The sequence below is a fragment of the Dryobates pubescens genome, chromosome 7, assembly GCF_014839835.1.
Source record: "Dryobates pubescens isolate bDryPub1 chromosome 7, bDryPub1.pri, whole genome shotgun sequence".
In the NCBI taxonomy this organism is placed as follows: domain Eukaryota; kingdom Metazoa; phylum Chordata; class Aves; order Piciformes; family Picidae; genus Dryobates; species Dryobates pubescens.
Genome location: NC_071618.1, coordinates 6,406,702 through 6,430,463, shown reverse-complemented (window position 1 = coordinate 6,430,463; position 23,762 = coordinate 6,406,702). Strand labels below are relative to the sequence as shown.

General features: G+C 45.9%; 1 protein-coding gene across 4 annotated transcripts in view; it reads left to right on the top strand.

Moving 5' to 3' along the window:
* The first annotated feature begins 6,424 nt into the window (after nt 1–6,424).
* CHAMP1 (chromosome alignment maintaining phosphoprotein 1) overlaps nt 6,425–23,762 on the top strand; it is a 35,097-nt gene continuing 17,759 nt past the window's right edge. For 2 of the 4 annotated variants that reach the window (XR_008462334.1, XR_008462333.1), the window contains exons 1-3: nt 6,425–6,605; nt 15,441–15,464; nt 21,166–21,238. Coding sequence is in view for 2 of the 4 variants with exons in the window: in XM_054162858.1 (XP_054018833.1) it covers nt 15,502–18,396 (2,895 nt within the window). In the remaining 2 variants the exon portion in view is untranslated. The other 2 variants (XM_054162858.1, XM_054162859.1) reach the window with 2 other exon arrangements.

Genomic DNA, 23,762 nt, shown 5'->3' with positions numbered 1-23,762 from the left:
GAGACTTGATGGGGTGCTTGGTGCCATGGGTTAGTTGTTTAGGTGGTGTTGGATTGGTTGATGGGTTGGACGCGATGATCTTGAAGGTCTCTTCCAACCTGGTTTATTCTATGTATTCTATGTATCAGTGAAGGAGCTGTAACTGATGGGATGTAGCTTTCCTTCCCTGTTGCACTGCGTGAAAAAAAAATGGGGAATATGCATTATTTGAATATCCTGCACTTATGAATTAATCTGGATCAGACACTAGCTCAAATTTTCAGTTTAAGCTGTTTAAGTATGGGTCTTGAAGGTTTTTATCATCCCAGTGCTACAAAATTGAACATCAAGTCAAAGTGTTGCTTTCATTATCACCCATTATTTTTGAGACAAGACCTTATTAACTGGTGTCAGGTAACACTTTGCAGCCTAGCTAGCAGCATTCAGCACCTTCTCTCAGGGTAATCTGAATCCCCAAAAGAATTTATCTCCGCTCCCTCCTCACAGCCACTTCAGCAGAGGTGAACAAAACAAAAATGAAGGAACAAAACAAAGTCCTGGGTCCTGCCAGGAATGCAGTAACCTACCACTATGACAGAAAAAGGACTTGGCAAGCCCCTTGTGGAGTGAACTTACATAGAATACATAGAATATACATAGAATAAACCACGTTGGAAGAGACCTTCAAGATCATCGTGTCCAACCCCTCAACCAATCCAACACCACCCAAACAACTAACCCATGGCACCAAGCACCCCATCAAGTCTTCTCCTGAAAACCTCCAGTGATGGCGACTCCACCACCTCCCCAGGCAGCCCATTCCAATGGGCAATCACTCTGTATAGAACTTTTTCCTAACATCCAACCTAAACCTCCCCTGGCGCAGCCTGAGACTGTGTCCTCTTGTTCTGGTACTGGCCGCCTGGGAGAAGAGACCATCATCCATCTGTCTACAACCTCCCTTCAGGTAGTTGTAGAGAGTAATAAGGTCACCCCTGAGTCTCCTCTTCTCCAGGCTAAGCAACCCCAGCTCCCTCAGCCTCTCCTCGTAGGGCTTGTGTTCCAAACCCCTCACCAACTTTGTTGCTCTTCTCTGGACTCGTTCCAGCAACTCAACCTCCTTCCTAAACTGAGGGGCCCAGAACTGGACACAGGACTCAAGGTGTGGCCTAACCAGTGCAGTGTACAGGGGCAGAATGACCTCCCTGCTCCTGCTGGCCACACTGTTCCTGATGCAGGCCAGGATGCCATTGGCCCTCTTAGCTGCCTGGGCACACTGCAGGCTCATGTTCAGTCTACCATCAACCAGCACCCCCAGGTCCCTCTCTGCTTGGCTGCTCTCCAGCCACTCTGACCCCAGCCTGTAGCTCTGCATGGGGTTGTTGTGGCCAATGTGCAGAACCCGGCACTTGGATGTGTTCAATCTCATGCCATTGGACTCTGCCCATCTGTCCAGCCTGTCGAGGTCCCTCTGCAGAGCCTCGGAACTGTGGCCAGCCAGCACCAGCCAGTTCAACAGCGCCGAGAAGAATAGAGAGGGTTTGCAAAAAAAAAAAAACCAGAAAGAAGCCTGCAAGAGAGCTGTAGAGGTGCTGGTAAGTGCTGAGTTTCATAAACCACCTATCACATGAGTTAAGGCTTTGAATATTTTCCTTTTCTTTCATAATTTTAATTTACACTTCAGGTTCTTCAGATATTACTTATGCTTCTACATTGGGTGTATGACTCCAAGACAATGGAGGGATCCTTATTCCCCTCTGTGACAGCTCCAAAATCATCATGCAGTCCTGTGGGGAATCTATTGTCTTGACACAGAGATGTGATAAGATGCTGTTGTGCTCACTGCACCTGAGATTTACAGGACTCACTGAAATTTTCCTGGGTCGTTCTGATACAGTAGTGACAGGCAGCGGCAGCATCTCATCATGGAGACTGGCGTGAACAATGCTACACAAAACTTACACGTATAGGTGATTCCTTTTCAAGATAATAGTAACCAGGTCAGGCTAATTTTTGTGTGATGGAAAACAACAAAAATGGCCACTGCCTCATAAGCGCCCTCTGATTGTCTCCCTCCACATCCGTTTTTGTGTTCTGCCCTGGTTGCTATGCTACAAGAAGCTGCTGCAAGAAATATACCTGTTTCCCGCAGCAAACACATTTTTTCCATTCATCCATTTTAAAAATGACTTATTTTTAAAAGGTATTACATGTTTTGCATGCATTTGTGCACCAGTGCTCCTGCTTTCACCATCCACCCCCCATGCTCCCAGAGATCGGCACATTGCAGTTTGTTCTTTCAGACCTCCATTGCATTACACACTCACACATCAAGGCATACACCATGCAAAATACTACAGATCACCTTTGCAGAGTCCTGCCAGCTGAAAAACATCAGTGTCTCCACCATATAAGGTACATAAAAACAAGTCCCTATCACATTAGAAAAGGAAAATGGGATGCACAAATAGCCAATGCTGGAACTGAGCACACCCTGTTGGTTCAGCTGTACAGTCCAGGTGAGTACACTCAGCTTGAGGATAGTGGTCTGGACAGGATGGTGTGAGGTTCAACACAGTCAGGTGCCAGGCCCTTCTCTTCAGTCACAACAACCCCATCCAATGTTAGTCTTGGTAAAGTGGCTGAAGAACTATCCAACCAGGACCTCAAGATGCGGATTGACAGCCACGAGACAGCAGTGTGCTTAGGTGCCCAAGAGGCTAGCCAACAGCATTCTGGTTTTTATTCAGAAATAGCATGGCCAGCAGGAATAGGGAAGCAATTGTCCCTCTACTCAGGAGTGCAAAGCCTGCATCTCGAATACTGTGCTCAGTTTTGGGCCCCCACACCAAGCAGGACATTGAGGTGCTGGAGTACGTCTAAAGAAGGGCAACAAAGCTGGTGAAGGGTCTAGAAAACAACTCTTTGAGGAGTGGCTAAGGGAACTGGGGCTAATTAGCCCAGAGGAAAGGCGGCTGAGGGCAAACCATATCGCTGTCTAAAACTATCTGAAAGGAGGTTCTAGTGAGGTGGGAGTTGGTCTCTTCTCCCAAGCAACAAGTGATAAGAGGAAATGGGCCCAAGTTGTGCCAAGGTTTAGATAGGACATTTGGGAAAAATGTCTTCACAGAAATCTTTGTCAAGCACTGCAGTGGCTATTTTTACAAGCTAAACTGAAGTCTCAGCCTGCTCCTGGCTGTACATCCACATTGCAGAGGGACCTCGACAGGCTGGACAGGTGGGCAGACTCCAAGGGCATGAGATTTAACACATCTAACTGCCGAGTTCTACACATTGGCCACAACCACCCCATGCAGAGCTACAGGCTGGGGTCAGAGTGGCTGGAGAGCAGCCAGGCAGAAAGGGACCTAGGGGTACTGGTTGATAGTAGGCTGAACATGAGCCATCAGTGTGCCCAGGTGACCAAGAGGGCCAATGGCATCCAGGCCTGCATCAAGAACAGAGTGGCCAGCAGGAGCAGGGAGGTCGTTCTGCCCCTCGAGTACTGTGTCCAGTTCTGGGCCCCTCATTTTAGGAAAGATGTTGAGCTGCTGGAACGTGTCCAGAGAAGGGCAACAAAGCTGGTGAGGAGTTTGGAGCACAAGCCCTATGAGGAGAGGCTGAAGGAGCTGGGGTTGCTTAGCCTGGAGAAGAGGAGACTCAGTTGAGAGACCTTATTGCTGTCTACAACTACCTGAAGGGAAGTGGTAGCCAGGTGGGGGTTGGTCTCTTCTCCCCAGCAACCAGCACCAGAACAATAGGACACAGTCTCAAGCTGTGCCAGGGGAGGTTTAGGCTGGATGTTAGGAAGTTCTTCACAGAAAGAGTGATTGGCCATTGGAATGTGCTGCCCAGGGAGGTGGTGGAGTCACCATCCCTGGAGGCGTTTAGGAAGAGACCGGAGGGAACTCTTGGTGCCATGGTTTAGTTGATTAGATTGTGTTGCTTGATAGGTTGGATGCAATGGTCTCAAAGGTCTTTTCCAACCTGTTTAATTCTATTCATTGTGTTAATGCTTGTGAGCTCTGAAACATTCAGAAAAATCAAATCGAACCAAGTAATATCCTGTTTCCACATGTAACCTTTGTGGCATGTGTCCTTCAGATGTGTTTTTTTGAGCTGAAAAGCCTTGGCATTTCAGGCAAATAACAGTCTCATCATCATTTGACTCACAGTGAGCACAGGCAATGGAATGTAATAAAGCAGAATTGAATAGTTATGCTGAGCTCTGCATGACAAGACATGACATGGATCTGAGAGGTTCAACCAGGAGAGCAGCTCTCTGCAGCACCCAGGTCCCAGGACCATTCTATAACATCACCTAGGGAATGAAGGCCCCAGGCTGAGCTGAGACACATCCCCTAGGGCCTTTGCAGGAGACAGTGTGGGTAGGGGTCCCAGGGAAGGCTGGTTCCAGCCATCAAGGCCTTTAAGCACCCACAGAACCCAGACGGAAGTAGACCTGCACTGCGCATATGCTCTTTTATATGTTTATGGTTGGTCACTTTGGAGAAAGCAAAAAGCCAGATGGACCTTCCTTGCTGAGGGAGTACTGTTGTTCTCAGGCTCTTGCTATGTTTTTTCCAAGAGAAACAGCTCAGGCACTTGTAAAAATGATTACAAAGGGGGAAAAAAATCATGGAGAAATGAACAGGCACTGGTCACTTAAAAAAGATTTCCAACAATTGAGGAGCACATCCTCCTTCAGACTGAGAACTCAATCTTTGAGCCTCACTAGTGTCAGAGACATAGGGTTTTGACATCCTGTGGAGACTCAGCTGCATTTTGTACTTGCTTTCTGCAAGCTTGTTCAGATGGTCAAACTATCTCTGGCCAATGCGCAGCTCCTACCCTCCTTCCCTTCCCACGAAGTGACAGAGCCAATGCCTATCACAGGACATGGTTAGCTGTTTAATTCCTAGTGAAATGCTGGGAAGAAATGTCATCAGAGATTTCCTCAGCATGTACTGTTAGCGAATGAAGAAGGTATAAGGAAAAGTAAGAACAGAATAGGAAGAACAAAGCAGATAAAAAAAATGTTAAAAAAAAAAAGCCTTCAGTTGGAAGGCACTAACAATGACCATCTAGCCCAACTACCTGATCATTTCGGGACAAAGCAAAAGTTAAGGGACTTGCTCAAATGCTTCTTAAACACAGATAGGCTTGGGCCATCACCCACCTCTTTAGAAAGCCTGTTCTAGTGTCTTGACTATTCTCTCAGTAAAGAAATGCTTCCTAATGCCCGGTCTAAACCATCTCTGGCGCAGCATTGAGCCATTCCCACACACGCTACCCCTGGATCCCAAGAATCCCAAGAATAAGCAATGAGCTTAGCCATCAACATTCTGCTCTCCAAACTAGACAAAAAGGACGTGTAAGCACCCAGATAAGGCATCTTAAGCTACACCTAAACCTTATCCCAGGATACGGTTCAGGTGAACAGCTGTGGAAGTTACACCAGGAGACCACGTTTCTCGTGCTTTGCCTCGCCAGTTTCCTGCTCTCTGGTACCCCTTCCCAAGCCACGTTCACTGAGATGAAGACACCAAGCTTTGGTGCAAGATCTCCTGGGCGGCTTCACCGCCCGGTGCTGTAACCGGGAGAAAACACCGTCCCCAGGCACGCTCCGGCGGGGACACAAACCCGCGCAGCTCCCCGACAGCAGGCACCGCCGGCACCAGGGCCTGACGCCAGCCGCGAGCAGCGCGCACATGGCCGTGAGTGCCGCTGGATCGCTCGCTCGCTCGCCCGGCAAAGCGTGGACAGAGCCACAGCCAACAGCCCCAGAGACAGGACGACCATGCTCCCAGTGATACTGCCTCTCCCTCTTCCTAGAAACGGCCAGGCCTGCACCCGGGCCCGCCGGCTGCCCGGCTGCCTCCCTGCGCGGGAGCTGTGACAGGTAAGTACCGCCAAGCCGCCGGCGTGTCCCGGTCCGCCCTCTCGGCGTGGTGGGACCTGGCGGAGCGGGAGAATGAGCAGCGGTTGGTCAGCACCCTGAGCCACCAGGCACCGGAAAACGCGGCGGCAACCGGACGCCCGCAGTCTTTCCCTTCCTCGCCACCAACTGCCGCAGTAGTAGGCGGGCGCGCGCGAGGGAAGCCCCTGCAGCGCCAGCCGTTTGACCGCGGCGGGGTAAGCCCCGCCGGCGTACTAACGCCCCCTGCTGGCGGGGCGGAGAGCGAAAAGCGGCATAAGCCACAGCAGCCCACGGAGCGAGGGCGCAGCGACTCCTTTCTCCTCTCTCCTCCGCCACAGCAGCGGCACGTGACTGCGCCCGCGCGCTGCCCTCCTGAAGGGCTCCCCCCGCCTGTAGCCGGCAGGAGAGGGCGGGGAGGGGCTGAGCCCAGCGACGACGTTTCCGGTTGGGCGGCGGGCGGGCCCGGGGGAACCGATAAAGCGGCCGCTATTCGGCGGCGCGCCTCCTCCCGGACCCCCCCCCCCCCCTCCCCCTTTTCCCCTTCCCCCTCCCCTCTTCGTCCTCCCCCTCCCCCTGTTCTCCTCCACGGCCTGAGCCCATGAGCGCTGGCGGCCCGGCCTGCTGCCGTCACCGCTGTTGGCGACGGCTGCGCCCAGCCCCTGCCCCCGGTTCGGCGCCCCGCTGTCGCTCCGGAGCTGCCTCAGTGGTGAGTGCGGAGAGGGGGGACCTTCTCAGCCCTGCTCCCGCCACCGGCGCACGCACAGAACGGTCAGTCGGGGCCCGGCCCGCTCCCCTCCCCCTGGGCACCGGGCCTGGGCCTTCCCCTTGTCCAGCCCCCGCCGCGGCGTCGCGACGGCTGAGCGGGTGGCCCTTGCGAGGGTGGGGGGCGGGGGGATGTCGCTCAAGCGGCCGGCAGTGGGTTCCGGCGCGGGGGAACAAAACCGGCGAGGGCTCGGTAGCGGCGCAGGGCACTGGGTGGGAAGGCAGCGAGGGACGTCGCCCGGCAGCGCGGGAATGAATGGGTGGTGTGGCCCCCTGGCCCGGGGAGAGCGGCCCCGGGGCTTCGGGCTGGGGCGACGCTGGCTGCCCAGCCCACAGGCACCCCTTCCCCGAAAGAAAGTTAAAGCAATGGCCAGCGGAGCGAGGAGCAGGTGGAGCACGCTGCGAGACGCCTCGGGAAAACGAATTGTGCGCAGGACGTGGCCCCGACGGCACTGTCCTCTCCACTCGTGACAGATTATTTCTGCGAGGAGAGACCGCATCGCTACCGAGATCAGTGAAGCATATATAAACCGAAGACGCAGAACGTCGCTGGGTTGCATCCTTGTATCGTTAGGGATGGATGAAGCATGTCGACTGTTGGTGTCAATTTAGAGTTGTCTTCTGAACTGGAGGACACTTACTTGTGTTAATCTCACTTTGAGGAGCCTAGAGGAGCAGAAATCTTTAGTAGCTGGTGCAGGTTTTAGGAAGGTTTGATGCTTGCCTGCACACAGAGGGCTGATAACAGTTGTGTACTGTTAGAAGTAGGAGAGGTAATTGGAAGATTCACTTGTACTGAGTAAGTAAGGGATATAGAAATTTTGGATTTCATTTTGTTCATCCTCATGAAGCTCATTTGCTTTCAGGATAATGGAAAATGGGATTCATATCATGGTGTCACCAAGATTCTCAATCTTATTTTGTAGTCTTTCTGCTCTGGAAAGTCCAGTTGCAGTTGATTAGCTCACGTTCAGTATTGCAGTAACTTGGAGATACAGAGCCTGATCAGAAGTGCATAGAGTTAAATTTTCCTGCTCTGAATCTGTCATGGATGCATTGATAATACTCTGCAATTTAGACTGTTGCTAGATCTTGTGTTAACTAATGTTGCCTTGTAGACTTGTCATTCTTTTAGCAAAGGTGCAAATCTTGCAGAACATCTACAGTTCCACCCTCTTCATGTTTCTTAAGTCATCTTACATGTGCATCAAGTATTGCCATGTTTCAGCTCTCCTCTGACATGAACCTGGAAAAATGGCATGGCATAATACAGCCATTTTCTGCCTGGATCTGGTGTCTCATGTTTTCACAGCATATAGAATAGAATAGAATTAACTAGGTTAGAAAAGACCTTTGAGATCATCGAGTCCAACCTATCATCCAACACTATCTAATCAACTAAACCATGGCACCAAGCGCCCCATCTGGTCTCTTCCTAAACACCTCTAGTGATGGTGACTTCACTGCCTCCCTGGGCAGCCCATTCCAATGACCAATCCCTCCACGAAATTCTTCCTAACATCCAGCCTAAACCTCCCCTGGTGCAGCTTGAGACTGTGTCTTCTTGTTCTGTCACAGGTTGCCTCGTAAAAGAGACCAACCCCCACCTGGCTACAACCTCCCTTCAAGTAGTTGTCGACAGCAATAAGGTCTCCCCTGGGCCTCCTCCAGGCTAAGCAACCCCAGGTCCCTCAGCCTCTCCTCATAGGGTTTGTGGTCCAAACCCCTCACCAGCTTTGTTGCCCTTCTGTGGATACGTTCCAGCATATTTCACCATTTCAGTGGCTGTGCAGGTCAAGGTGTTTGTGCTGGTTTTAGATGTGTAATTTTAAAGATGTGGTTCAGTGATTGTCCTTACTAATGGGACTTGGCCCGTATAGAAGGGCTAGTAGCTGGGAGTTCAGTTGTGAGGATGCTGCTGGATTAGCAGGGGAACAGCACTGCCTGTTTTGTTGCCTGTGCATTGGAAGTGAACCCCTTTAACCTGCATTTGCATTGTGAAGTGCCTGCTCTGCCACACTGTGGGGGGTATTTGCAGCTTCTTGTGGGAACTAAACTTCTGCTTCTTGTCAGTCACAACACAGGGCTGTAGCTACAATAGAAGCATCATGTTGCCACCAGAATGCCAGTTACTTTTTAGCACTGCAAGAACATGTAATTTTTCCTTTTGCTTAAACATAGCAAGAGTCTGCTGCTGCAAGTGGAGGCAATGATGCAGCTGTATCCAGCTTTCTTGTGTTGGGATCAAACTCCACTGTTGACCCTCTTTGCCAATAGAGGATATGGCTGGACACTTTGCATCCAAGAAAATTCCAAGGCTGGTGAAAGTGAACAGTGCAGTGACCGATAAAGGTTGTCCATTGTGGTTGGAGAGGGATTTATTTTGTGCTGGCGTAATTGATGTGTGCGGCATGTCTTTGTTATCTGCTTGAGTCTCATCAGGCTTGATTCTTTATCAAGAGGAAAAGAGGTATAGATCCTTCTGCCAGAGAGAACCAAAGCCAGTCTGATTTTGAAGTGATGTGCACAGACAACTTGTTGCTGTGTTCTGAAATTCCACCTGTTGCATTAAAAAAACAACCTGTAATTTTTTGTGGGCTCACAGGCAATCTAGATCTTCAGCTTTGAACCCTTTGTTATTTCCCTCTGGTGCTCCCTCATGACAGTTACAGCTCTTCCTCTGTAGAGGGAAAATACAGAGATAGATTAAATGTTGCAACACTGAGTGTAGAAGGTGTTTATTGAAAATAACCTGAAATGATTAGTAAAAGTCTAGCTATGAATTTGTAATGGAGCTGAGAAGTGGAGACATCTTCTTAGCTGCCAGAGTCCTTGCTGTGCCATCCTTTGAGTGGATTCTTTCTTATACACAGTATCTCCTGCTCATACTTTTTTTGACCACTGGGAGATTTTTTAGGGACTAGAGGAAATGCAACTTAATCTTTAGTGGGATACTCATGGATGATGGGATGCCAAATCCAGGAACTGTCGCTGAAGCACTTATATCTGCTGGCTGGGAAAATACAAGGACATTTCTCTGTCTGTGCATTAGCTTAGGCCACATCTATTGCTCAGTCTTAAGAAGCTCACCAAAGATGGCTGATGCTGTTTGACTGCACTCTGCAGTGTATGTTGCCAATCTCAGAATTGGCACTTTTTCTTCTTTCTGCCAAATCATAGCTTTGTGCTCTTGGGTGCTAAGAACCAAATGAGAAAAGTAGTGATGATTGTTCCTTTCTCAGGTAGATATGGGACCTCTTTTCCCCTGCTACTTTCTGTTCTTCCTATGGTGGTAGAGATTATGGCCAGAACTGCAGTGCAGGGGACAGGAACTGGTTTAAGGATCTTCAGCATCTCTGTGGAGAGAAGAGAGATGCTGGTAGGAACCCTTTTATGTAGGTTCTAGACCTGGGTGAAAAAATGGAAGATGGGGAGAGTGGTTGACTGAGCAGCAGTAGAGACTGATAGTCTCACTGATGAAATCTTTGTGTCTCTTCAAGCAGCTTTTAACCTGAGTGATGAACGTTGATCTCCGTTTCTTCAAGTCAGCAAAAAAGAGCTGAGTTGGTGCCGACGCTGTTGCTGTGCTTGATATATGGAGACAGGGCTTGGAGACAGAGGCACTTACCTGTTCAGGTAGATTACAGTAGAAACCTTTGTCTGAAGAAGACTCTGAATGCATTTTGGCTGCCTTAAGATAAAGTTTAATATTGCAAATTCTAGAATCTTGGTTGAATCTTAGGACTTTGTCTTGAAGTGGAGACATGATGTGAACATCTGTAATTAGTTCTGTTTGGCTGTATCTGTATTTGTGTTTCAGTGTTGCAGCCATGAAAAATGAGAAAAGTAGGAGATGCAGAAATAGGGATTAAGGAATGCAGTGCACTCTGTAGTCTTAAGTGGCATGTGGCCCAGCCTCAACCATAGCCACTGCAGCATGACACATCCTTTAACAGTGAGTTTGAGTAGGGGTGATGGCAGTGTCCTGTTTACAGAACAGAATGCTGGCATTACGCTCAACAAAACAAAGTGGCCTGGGGCCTGCATGGCAGATGGTCAGCTGGGAGCTTGTTTGTCACTCCTAGGAATCTTCAAATGGGTTTAAGAGATACTCCAGTGGCGGTTTCCTCAGTTTCCTCTTGTGCTGTGTCATGGGGGACCTGTCTCTCATGACAATTTGATCTTCACCCTGAGATCTGTACTTCTCCTCACAGAGCTTCAAATGCCTGGAATGATGTTTGTGTTTAGTATTTGGTCAAGGTCTCTGCAATACATATGGGGCAACCTGCCAGACTGGTCACACCAATTATTTTCCTTACCCTTTTTGTGGATTTGAGTTGGAGCAGTGCAGAGCTAGGTCCCTTTGATGTCTATAATAAAGCATTTATGCAGAGAGAACGTGGCCTGTCTTTTTCAGTCTTGCCAAAAAAGATGCTGCTGAGTGCAGATTACATCAAGGTTCATGCAGGTCCAAAGCCTTGGGGACCTTGTTATTGAGCATACATTTTGTAGCCTGATTGGCTCTGCTGACATGGGACTGTTTAGAAAACAGTGATATGCTGTTCCTCAGACTTTCACCCAAACTAGGCAAGAAAGGATCCCAGGTTCTGATGCAGCAGTTGAGGGCAAAAAGAAATGTGTTGTCTGTGTGACAAAACCATGTGTAGGGGAGAGCAGTGATCAAAGTTATATAGAAACTGGCTTTTGAGCTCAGAGTGGGAAGAGATCATGAGGGACTGAGAGGAAAGTCTTGCAGACTAGCTGTTCAGACATGTGCTAAGTGGACCAACAACATTTCAGCGCTTACTTCATCAGAAGCATTTCAACAATTTAAATTGTCAGCATAAATTAATAGTGGCTCAGCACTGTTCAGCTTTGTTGCTAGTCTCACAGTAACTAAACCTCAATTTCCTCTTCTGTAGAGTCACAGTCTAAAGTGCTGCAGTACTGAAGAGTTGCCTTGATTAGTAACATGCCTTAGTTAGACAGATTTCAGCAAAAAAGTCACTTTCTTCAGTTTCACCAAGTATAGTGTACTGAAGTTATGAAATGAAAAATGGCGACCAATGGCAGAATGTGTGGCCAGCAGGAGCAAGGAGGTCATTGTGCCCCTGTACTCTGCATTGGTTAGGCCACACCTTGAGTACTGTGTCGAGTTCTGGGCCCCTCAATTTAAGAAGGACATCGAGACACTTGAACATGTCCAGAGAAGGGCAACAAGGCTGGGGAGAGGCCTTGAGCACAAGCCCTATGAGGAGAGGCTGAGGGAGCTGGGATTGTTTAGCCTGGAGAAGAGAAGGCTCAGGGGTGACCTCATTGGCCTCTACAACTACCTGAAGGGAGGTTGTAGCCAGGAAGGGGTTGGTCTCTTCTCCCAGGCAAGCAGCAACAGAACAAGGGGACACAGTCTCAAGCTCAGTTCTTCACAGAGCGAGTCATTCGTCATTGGAAAGGGCTGCCCAGGGAGGTGGTGGAGTCGCCATCCCTGGAGGTGTTCAAGGGGAGATTGGACGTGGCACTTGGTGCCATGGTCTACTTGTGAGCTCTGCTGGGACAGGTTGGACTTGATGATCCTTGGGGTCTCTTCCAACCTTAGTTATACTGTGATACTGTGAGAGCAAGTACCATCAACTTGTTAACATCCATTCTTATGCCAGAGGCTTGAATGTTGACCTTTAAATGTCTGGAAACGAAGATGAGAAAGTGCCTGTAACTTTTGTGGTTCCTGATCAGAAATGGTTAGTAGCAATTTGGACAGTTTATGGAAGGGAGCTAGGCACCTTTTCTCACCATTGCATTTGGAAAGAAAATGGAAATTTCTGTTGTAAAGTAAGATAGGACAGAAGAAAAGGAGAGAAGGTAGGGAGAAGTGGAGTTGAGTACGGAAGACAACTGCAAAAATGGCAACATGTAAAGAGCAGGGAAATTTTGAAGAGTGTAGAAGAGACTATCTGGTAAACTTTGTTGTAAGCTATGCTAAATTCATTTTTGAAAAGCCTGTTTTCCCCTAACGAACAGAAAATGGGGGATTCAGAGTTACCACCGATTTTGAAAATGGCATATTCCCTTTCTGTTCTGAAAATGTGATTGGTGAAGTGTCTCCTTATTGTCCTAACTGTTCTGCTGTGATTTGGTAAGAAGCAATTCTTTTTCTTTAGCTCATGATCAGTTCAGCATTTTTGGCTTTCAAATGGAAGTCTTCCTCTCCTACCATTGTCCCAAATCCCTCAGCCGAAAAGTAGACCCTAATTCATAAAGACTTCTAGGTCTTTCTGGAGTGTTAAGACATGGTTTGCTTTGGGGTTTTCCAACTGACAGATTGTTTGCTATTGCAGAGACGTAGACTGCTGAGCACTACTACTGTCTTTCTGGTTTGTTTTGATCTTTTATGGGAATACGCATTTTGTTACAAGATGTTGGGAAGTGTTTTGTGGTCAACACTGAATGGGGTATGGACTGCATTTTGGATTGTCTGTAGTATAGCTGCTAAAAATGCAGGGAAACTACAACTTATACCCCAAACGTCCTTCCACTTCAGTATTTGTAGAGCAGTGCAATTATTTCTTGTGTGTACGTGGCCTGTGGTTGGATGCTGTTCATTTGTCTCATAGATTTATAGCATGATCTCTCTTAAACTTCTGTCTGTGGTCCTGCTTTTTGTGTATTTCTTTTTCCCTGTATCAATGTCTTCTTTTAGCAGCACTGCTGATTCACTTTCATTTTGTCCCTGCCCCAAACCTAAAGCAGCTCACTGCTCTGGTATTTTTAATTCCTCCTCTTTTTTCCTACTTACAGGCTGAATCAGATGCTAATTATTCTGGAGGTTTTAAGAGTATTTGCATATTGACCATTGGTGTATTCTGATGAGAGGCTAAACAGATCAAGTAGCTGTTAAGTGAAATATTCAGCCTTAGCCTCAGTGGAGTAAATTCTTTAGTTCTCTACTCAGTGTCTGATTTTCATGAAACTTGTAGAAATTTAAAATGAGACAGGATCCCTTTGTCCAGTTTGATTGGCATTGACTGTGGGGCTGTATGTTTGTGTAAGCCTCATTTCCATAAGAAACCAGGGTGAAAATGCTTTAGAAGTAAATCAAGAAAACTTGGTTGGGATGCATATTTTTAAATGAATTGGTACTATAATATGTATTTAGACAGGAAAGTTAATGTTAAGGTAACACAAAATCCTCTGTGTCTTACAAGACCTCCAGTATTGGGCTGATAGCTTAACATTATAATCATGTAAAATCTGTTTAATTTGAACCTATAAGAAAAAGGCCTGTGCATTTCACATAAATGTCTAAATATTCCTTTTCACTGTAGAGATACCTCCTACATTTATGTGAAAATGACTTCTAGAATGTGGACAGACTTGGTTTTCTGCTTTTTGTAGTAGTTACTTTGGGTAAATCCTCCTGGAAATAGTGAAATCTAGCCAAATCGTTGAATGCTATTTGCATTTGAGATGCTGCATTTCTGGGTTGTTGATTTTTCTGTTGGGTTTTGTTTGGTGGTGGTTGAGGGTTTTTTTGGTGATTTGCGTTGTTTTTCCCTTTTTCTTTTTTTTAAGGTCTTGTACTAACAATAATTTTGAGAAAGTTCCACCTTTCTCTTTGGGGTGGGGTAAATAATGTTTTGAATACAGAGGGTTCTCAAATAGAAGAAAGTCACTGTTGTTATTTTTCAAACAGTATTTTTGTTGTTGTTAGGGAGGAAGATGAAATAATGGAATTGAAAAAAGTCTTTTCAGGGTGGATAAAGTTGTTGTGAGCAGCAGCTTTTGTTTTTCACATAATTATTGAAAGGAAAAGAGTACTTAAGAGACACGAACAGGGCCACAGGCTTTAGGCTGCTGTTTTCTTTTTGAAAAGATTTTTGTCTTTGTCAAGACCGGCTAATTTACTTCGAAATTTTGTAATGAGGATGTATTTTTGCAATTGCTCTCTCAAAACCACCATTTCAAAGTACTTTTTATTTTCAGGTTACCTGTGTAACTGTCATTGGCATTGCCAGTGGAATCTGCGGGTGTTTATCCAATATGATGCTGTCATGCCAGCTTTAAAATGAAAGTGTTGGCCAGAGCACAGTATCATGGGGCATGTAGTTCAGATTATATCATGAGAGGCTTCCTGTTTCCAGTTACTGTTTCTAGTTTTGGGGTGCTGATCTTTTCTTGTGGGCTGGTTGTGGGCTTGCTGTGTGTGTAGGGGTCATTTTGTTGCTGGCTTCTGCTGCTGCTTCTGCTTTTGTTGTATTTTTCTGTGAAACAGGCTATGAGACACGGTACATTGTAATCATCTCACTAAACTCCTTATCATAACACCGGGCTGTTTGTGTAACTTTCCCACCCGATCTTTGAGGGGAAAAGGGGGTGAGAGCAGGCTGTGTTACACCAGGACAGTGACATAAATAAAAGCACTTCAAATCTGTGAAGAAAAGACAGTTGAGAAAAGCAAGTCACGTTTATCAAATGAAATGTATACTTAGCTCTTTATCATCTGGGTTCTGTTTTTATCATTTGAGTGCAGATGTTTTTACATAGCTAGGAAGACCTGTTGTTAAACAGAAGCTTTGTTTTTCGAGTTCTACTTAAGTAAAACGACTTGCAGAAGTTGGAGGCACTTATGTTTGGATTTCTGCATGAAGTAGCTGGTACCTGTGCAGGAGTTATGCTTTCTAAAATGGGGGAAGGGAGGAAAGCACACAGTTAGTTATTTATAAATGGCAAAGAGCTGAAATTAATGTTGAGTATACAGATTTTTTTTCCCCTTCTTTTGCAGGAACTGAAGCTTTCTCTTCAAAAGGTGCAGTGCTGTGAAAACTCTTACTGGCTGTAGAAAAATGGATGTGTTGCAGATACTACATAAAGCCACAGAGCGCCTAGAGTGTGATCACTGTAGCTTCAGGGGAACAGACTATGAAAACACACAAATTCACATGGGTACCATACACCCAGAGTATTGCGATGAAATGGATGCTGCTGGTTTGGGTAAACTTATATTTTATCAAAAAAGTGCAAAGCTGTTTCATTGTCATAAATGTTTCTTTACCAGCAAGATGTATTGCAACGTGTATTATCACATCACGGCACAGCATGCAACACCTCAGAAGTGGAATGAGGAGCGGAAAGGACAGGTAGAAGGAGATTCAGATCCGTCCAAAAAAATTGTCACATTGGAGCCACAGAAATCTTCCCTTTTCCCTGAGACACACAAACCTGCCCTTTCTCCTGAGCTCCCCAAATCTGAACCTCTTGTTTCCCCCAGCCTTCAGAAATCTTCAGCATCTCTGGAGCCCCAGAAGTCAGCTCAGGTGATTTCCACAGAGCTAGAGAAGTCAGCCCAGGCCGTGTCCCCAGATTCAGAAAAGTCAGCCCTTGACACATCTCCAGATCCAGAGAAGTTAGCCTCAGCTGCATCCTCAGACTCAGAGAAACAGTCTCCTGCTGTGTCCCCTGACCCACAGAAGCCATCTCCTGCTGTGTCCCCCAGCCCACAGAAGTCAGCCCCGACGGTGTCGCCTGACCCACAGAAGTCAGCCCCAGCTGTGTCACCTGACCCACAGAAGTCAGCCCCAGCTGTGTCGCCTGACTCACAGAAGTCAGCCCCGGCTGTGTCTCCAGAGCCCCGTCGGCATTCCCCAGCAATGTCTCCGGAGCCCCGTCGGCATTCCCCTGCTGTATCACCAGAGCCCCGTCGCCATTCTCCTGCTGTGTCTCCAGAGCCTCGCAGATACTCCCCGGCTGTGTCACCAGAGCCAAAAAAACCTGCTCCAGCAGTATCTCCTGAACCACGAAGGTATGCCCCGGCTGGGTCTCCTGAGCCCCGGAGACATCCTTCTCAAATGCGTAAGCCTGCTTCTGCTACTTCTCCTGAAACCCGGAGGCCTGCTCCCGCAGTCTCACCAGAGTCATGGAGACCTGATCCAACTGTGTCCCCTGAGCCCTGGAGATCTACACCTCATGAGATGCAGAAGTCTTCCACAGTGCCTCCGTGGGCTCCAAAGCCTGCCATGTCGGTGTCCGTAGAATCGCGTCGATCTGCCCCTGAGGCCCGAAGGCCTGGCCCTGTTGTGTCACCAGAACCTAGGAGGTTTGTTTCTGACTCATGGAAGTCTACATCCTTTTCTGAATCCCAAAAGTCTACTCTTGTTTCTTCTGAGCCATGGAAACCCATCTCGTCTGTTTACCCCGAAGGCTGGAAACCCGTTCTATCCCCTGACACATGGAAGCATTCTTCCCCTGTTTCTCCTGAGCTTCGAAAGTCTAGTCACACAGTTTCCTCTGACTCTTGGAAGCCTTCTTTCTTTCCTGAGGTCCGTAAGCCTGGTGCTTCAGTGTCTCCTGAATCCTGGAAACTCTCCGAGTCTCGGAAACCTGTGTATTTTTCCGAAACTCAGAAATCCACCGCCGCTGCTTTGTCTGAGGTTCAGAAACGGCCTCATTTCCCCGAACATCGCAAAAGAGCTCTGTTCCCAGAGTCTCGTAAATCTAATCCCTCTGTGTCTGCTGATATCCAGAAACGTGCTGTCTTTTCTGAGCCCCAGAGTCAGCTGGCTGCTTCTGCTGAAGGCCAGAAACACGCACTGTGTTCTGAAGGCCAGAAGTCAGCTCTTGTTTCTTCTGACGCCCAGAAGCACACTCTATTTTCTGAAGTCCAGAAACTTGCTTCCATTTCCCCTGAAGTTCAGGAGCATAATTCCTTTCCAGAGTCTCAGAAATCTGCCTCTCCTGAAACTCAGAAACACGGCTTCTTTACTGAGTCCCAGAAACCTACTCCTTCTATTTCTCCTGAGACCCCCAAACAAGCTTTTTTTACTGACCCACAGAAATCTGCTGTTTCCCCTGATGTTCAAAAGCATGCTATGTTTTCTGAGATGCAGAAGCCTGTTGCTGCTTTATGCTCTGATGTCCAGAGACACGCTGAAACTACTGTACCTACTGAAATCCAGAGGAACATGCTGTTTTCCGAACCTCACAAGTCTGCTCCAGGATTTTCCTCTGAGCCCCAGACACCTAGTGAGTCTGGAGAGAGTGACTTTCTTTCTCACAGTTTAGATGATCAGAAACCACTGGATGATTTATTCTCACAGGATGAACAATCAATATTGGCCAAAGAATCACCAGAAGACATATTCTATTCATGCCCCAAAAAGAAGCCCAAGAAGGAAAACCAGGAAAACTCAGATTCTGAACTAAATAGCAGTGAGTGTGGAAAACCAGAGATGGACTCGATGGAGATAAAGGAGCAAGAATCCAACAGTGACCAAGAACAATATGATATGGAGTCATCCGATTACATCAAAGAGAGCAAAATAGATGCAGCTACTCCCACACAGCCGCCGTGCGTGCTGCAGTTTACTGAGGAGAAAGAGGCTTTCCTCTCCGAGGAAGAATTAGCAAAGTACATGAAGCGTGGCAAGGGGAAGTATTTCTGCAAGATCTGCTGCTGCCGTGCGATGAAGAAAGGTGCCGTCTTGCACCATTTAGTTAACAAGCATAATGTTCAAAGCCCCTACAAATGCAAAATATGTGGCAAAGCTTTCCTCCTGGAGTCTCTGCTTAAAAACCACGTTGCTGCGCATGGTCAAAGCTTGTTGAAGTGTCCGCGTTGTAATTTTGAATCCAATTTTCCCCGAGGCTTTAAGAAACATTTAACCCATTGCCAAAGCCGTCATAGCGATGATGCACCTAAAAAACACTTGGACAGCATTGAGCCACTTGAAGAACAAATTTAATCTGTTGGTTTTATTTTCTTCCTTTGTGCTAGACAAGCTGAATTTACCGAAGTGTTCAAAAGCGTTGCTGTATGTTAACCAAGTAGTTTAGCTGATCTGACAAGTCAGAAGATGCATGGTTTATTGTACTGTTTAACTTGTCTTATAGGTGTATTACTGAAGTGATCCACTTTCCAGAAGTAATTTTAAATATGTGTTCACATCTTTGTATTCCCCATCAGTAGAGTCATACTTTATTTTTCAGGTGTACTGTGTTTTTGAAACCAAAATGGATACAGATTAGTTTTTTAAAGGTTTGTAAAGCATACAGGCAATTGAGGAGCGGAGGGGTGAGCAATCCATATATTCCTGTGAAGACCGAACTTGGTTTTTCGCGTTTGTTAAATGTCGTCTCTTTCAAAATGCTTTTATCAAATTCTCAAATTCCTCACCAAATTCAGTGTGAAGGAGCCAAGCATGAGAAAAGTACCCGTCCTCCTGGAATAATTCTGCCCTGAGGTTGTCACTGCGTGTACAGTCATTTGTTGGAAATTTATTCCACTCAGTTCTCTGACTTGTCTCAAACTTGGAAGCATCAAAGTACTTATTTTGTGACTCTGTATTTTGGCCATGGTTTCAAGCATGTACTAATGTACCTTAAACTGATAAATTAACGTCAGACTATGTATAGCTGAACACATTCTCTTGATGAATCAGATGTTTGTAATGTCAGAAACCCCCTAAATTTCTTGTATTTGGTGAAATGTTATGCTTTAAGCTTCTAACAATAAAAATAAACCCAGCCTTGCACTGGCCATTTTTTTTTTTACTTTATCTTTTTTTCCTGGTCAAGAACAATCATGTTAAGCATTACTGGTTTTTAAGTATCTTTGGCAGCAGGAGATGTAAAATGATCATGGAGGTTTACTCTGAATGCAGGAATTACTTTATTTTTACCTCCCTGGGAGCAATTTTAGCTAAATCTAAAAGAGAGCACTTGATTATTACGGTCCTGCTAGTGTAGTTTTGCTCTGTATAAAAGCTGCCTTTCTTCCCTGCTAGCATTTCATCACTGTTGGCACAGTCATGGTTAAGAAGATGGTTTATTCTGTTTGAATAAAAGGAAGGAATCAAGAAAGTTTTTGGGTTTTTTTGTTAGAAGCAATGTCATTTTTGCAACTCAGTATCTCACTCCTGACAGATAGTGTTTCTCACTGCTCTCTACCAGTTTGCTTCTCTGATTTCTGGGTATGTATCACCAAAGCTTGATTCACATAGCTCCTTTTTCTGACTACTTGATTCTTTAATCCCTATTTACAGCTGTTGAAGTGTACTTTTTAACTCTTGCAGACTTTGCAAGTCCCCTTGATGTTAGGGCATTCAGTCTCTTTAAATTCAGGTTTGATGAGGACTGTTCCAGTCCTTTTGTCAAAGTCTCTTGGAAGTCAAAGGATATTTTTGGTGTGTATTTTTTTAATCTAAAAAAAGACTTAGGTGTTTTTTCATCATTCCCTATACGATGCTAGTTTTAGATCCTTAAGATGTGAAGGAGTTGGAATCTGAACTGATTCAGCTAGTTTCTCTGTGGAACTCAAAGACACCAACAGATCAGATTGGGGGCTTATTGTTTTCCTTTCAGATGACTTACAGATGTGGAGGAGAAGGTTGAGTACTCTTGAGTATAGTGATCATTCTTTTGACATAAGAAAGAAATGCAAGTGAAGCACTTCCAAGATACACCAATGAAAGAATTTGCTTGGAGTATGCCTAACACTATAATTTAGTCCATGGATACTTGGAAATAACTTCAGTTGAAGTTGTCACTAAATTAATTTCAGACATTGGAGTATGAAGCAAATAACAGAGGTCTGCAGTTTTGAGAAACTACAATGTATGATGTCAGCAGGGTATTTCATCAAAGCCCTCAGTGTCACATGCTACCATCACACTTGTTCCTGGCCTTTAGCACAGGGACCCCTTGGAGTCAGTACTGTGTAGGTCTAACTTCAGGTTTCCATTGGAGATGGTTTTCTTGGGAAACAACACGGTCCAGTCAGGAGATAATAACTGGGGCAAGCACAAAGAAAGTTTACTTAGGTAACTGCAGCTCTTTCTGAACCAAGTGGGCTGCTGTGGCCTGAGAAAACTGTGATTATAGACCTTAGATGTAAAGATGACAGCTTTTTATTTTTTCCACCCCACCCCAAAAGTCTGTTTGTTGCCTGTGCTGAGCAATGTTTGAGACAAAAGCAATATTCCTAATTCAGTGTTACAGTCTATACACAGGGTATGCAGTGGTTCATAGGTGATGCATATGGCTGTGAAGTAATTACTTTGGTATTAAAAAGCATGAGAAACCTATCTGGAACTATTGTATTAGGGTCTAGAGATGATGCAGCACTCCATCTGGAGTAGGGCAGGAAAAGAATAATTTAAGTAACAGAGATCAGTACGAATAAATTTGGACTTTTAATGGATTTTTGTAATAGATTTACTTCATGCTGAATAATTTGGGGGTTGGATGTAGCAGGTTGGATATACTTAAATTTACTTCCCTTCTCTGTATGTATTAATATGTTGCTTAACCTCATTAAATTTAGAGGCAGAAAAATCTTGTAGGAAATACAATTATTGAAGATTTGTCAATGTGTTTGTGGTTTTGTAATTTGGAGGAGTTTTTTTTATCATGAGTATTCAGTGATATAGAATAGCTCACTCACACCTTACTAACATGAGTGCATTGAGGTAATTGTAATCGTTGCTGTACTCGTATTTATGTGTTTTTCAAAGGAGAGAGGAAGAAGTTGGAACTGTTTGCTACCAGACTGCTCTTACAACGTGTTCTGAAGAAGCTTTCATTTAAGTAAGTGCTGGTCAAATAATCATTTTTTTCTGAAGTATAAGCATACAAGAACATTTTTGTTGCTTACTTTCCCTGTCTTAGATGCTTACATTAATATTGACTCTTCAAAGTGCATAGCTCAAACTCCAGAGTTTAAGCAAAACTCAAGTGGAGAAGCAGCATTTATTCCTAGTGGCTGCCTCGAGTGCTGCAAGAGAAAATGTTGAAATAGTCTTTTTCTCGTTGCACACTCCGCATTTAATTTTATTCTATACTTTCCCTCCATGTTCAGCTGTAGAACTTGAAGCATATTGAGGAAAAGCAACTCCTTTTAAGTAGTTTCCAAACCTAGGTGAAGGCTCCTGTCTTTTGAAAATAAAAGTTAAAATAAATCCTTTAAACCTAAAGGGGAAAAAGAAATGCTTGTATTAAGAATAAATATAGTTATCATAGATATCTGTCATCCTGACTTGGCCACAACAACCCCATGCAGAGCTACAGGCTGGGGTCAGAGTGGCTGGAGAGCAGCCAGGCAGAGAGGGACCTGGGGGTGCTGGTTGACGGTAGACTGAACATGAGCCTGCAGTGTGCCCAGGCAGCCAAGAGGGCTAATGGCATCCTGGCCTGCATCAGGAACAGTGTGGCCAGCAGGAGCAGGGAGGTCATTCTGCCCCTGTACACTGCACTGGTTAGGCTGCACCACGAGTACTGTGTCCAGTTCTGGGCCCCTCAGTTTAGGAAGGAGGTTGACTTGCTGGAGCGAGTCCAGAGAAGAGCAACAAAGTTGGTGAGGGGTTTGGAACACAAGCCCTACGAGGAGAGGCTGAGGGAGCTGGGGTTGCTTAGCCTGGAGAAGAGGAGACTCAGGGGTGACCTTATTACTCTCTACAACTGCCTGAAGGGAGGTTGTAGACAGATGGATGTTGGTCTCTTCTCCCAGGCAGCCAGTACCAGGACAAGAGGACACAGTCTCAGGCTGCGCCAGGGGAGGTTCAGGCTGGATGTTAGGAAAAAGTTCTATACAGAAAGAGTGATTGCCCATTGGAATGGGCTGCTGGGGAGGTGGTGGAGTCGCCATCACTGGAGGTTTTCAGGAGAAGTCTTGATGGGGTGCTTGGTGCCATGGTTTAGTTGTTTGGGTGGTGTTGGATTGGTTGATGGTTTGGACACGATGATCTTGAAGGTCTCTTCCAACCTGGTTTGTTCTATGTATTCTAAGACTAGGAGTTAGAGCATCCATGCTATTTACCTCTAACTAGGAATAATCAAATGTTCACAGACAAAAAAGTGTTCTGATAACTCTTTGAGCATAGGTCCTACATTCTTATCTGCAAAGTGATAAAGAATAGGAACTAAGTTGAAAACAACAATAAAAAAGGCATTTTCAAAAAATAGCAATGGAAATGAAGAGCCCAGGTCATGGTCTTGTTCCTGCCAGTGAAGAGAAAAGACTTGCAGAAGCATGGATGGATATGTGGGACAACACCAAAATGTGAAGCTATTGTTGTAGACAAGGATTTGACTTTTATGATTGTGGGACTCTGTTTAAGGCTCAAGGACACCTAGTGAGAGATGGAGGAGGAATTTATGAGTCAGGGACACTGAGGGTTGGGAGCTGTTGGGGAGGAATGGGCTCCACTTGACAGTGTAGTGAATGAGCAGTATCTGCCAAAAAGCTTGTAAATCCAATGAGAATTTCATGAGGAGACTCCTCCAGAAGCAGAAGATGGTGAAAGGAGGCCTACATCTCAGGTATACACAAAAATGCTTACAGCTTGGCCAACAGGATGGAGGAACTAGAGCTGTGTGTGGTCACAGAGCTGGAATAACTTGGTCACACTGTTGGAACAACTGAAATGTGATGGGACAGATCACATAGCTAAATTGCACTGATGGATAAGCTACAGGCTCTGCAGAAAAGATGGGAAGATGGAGGGAGAATGCTTTTGCCCTATGAGTGAAGGAACAGATTGGATGCATGGTACTGAGGTAGGATGTACAGCAGGGTAGTTTGAGAGCATGTCGATCAGGATCAGAAATGTCAACTAGGGTGACATCATTATAAGAATTTGTTGCAGAGCTCCCAGCTAGAGTGAAAAAGCAGACAAAGCTTTCTCTATAAACAATGTGAGAAGATCTGTGTCACAGATGCTGGTTCCTGTGGGGCACTTGATCCCTCTGACATCTCATGGGAAGGGAGCATAGCAGGATCTAGTCAATCTGGGAGGTTTCTAGCTGGTGTGAGGGGCAACTTCCTGATACAGGTACTAGATAGGCCTTTGGGGTTCACAGGCAAGGAAGAACTGATTGGAAATTTTAAATCAATTGCAGACTTGGCTGTGTGACCATGGAATAGTGGGATGTGGTATCCTGAGGGGGAAAGTAGCAAAGAGAGTACAGAGCATAGTCGTAAAGAAAAATGCCTTAGAATTATTCAAGGAGCTGGTAGGTAGGATTATACGGGAAGCAACTCTGAAGGGTAAAGGAGCTGAGCAAAGCTTACTGCCCAGACATGTCAGGATGATGTCAGGAAAGCCAAAGTTCA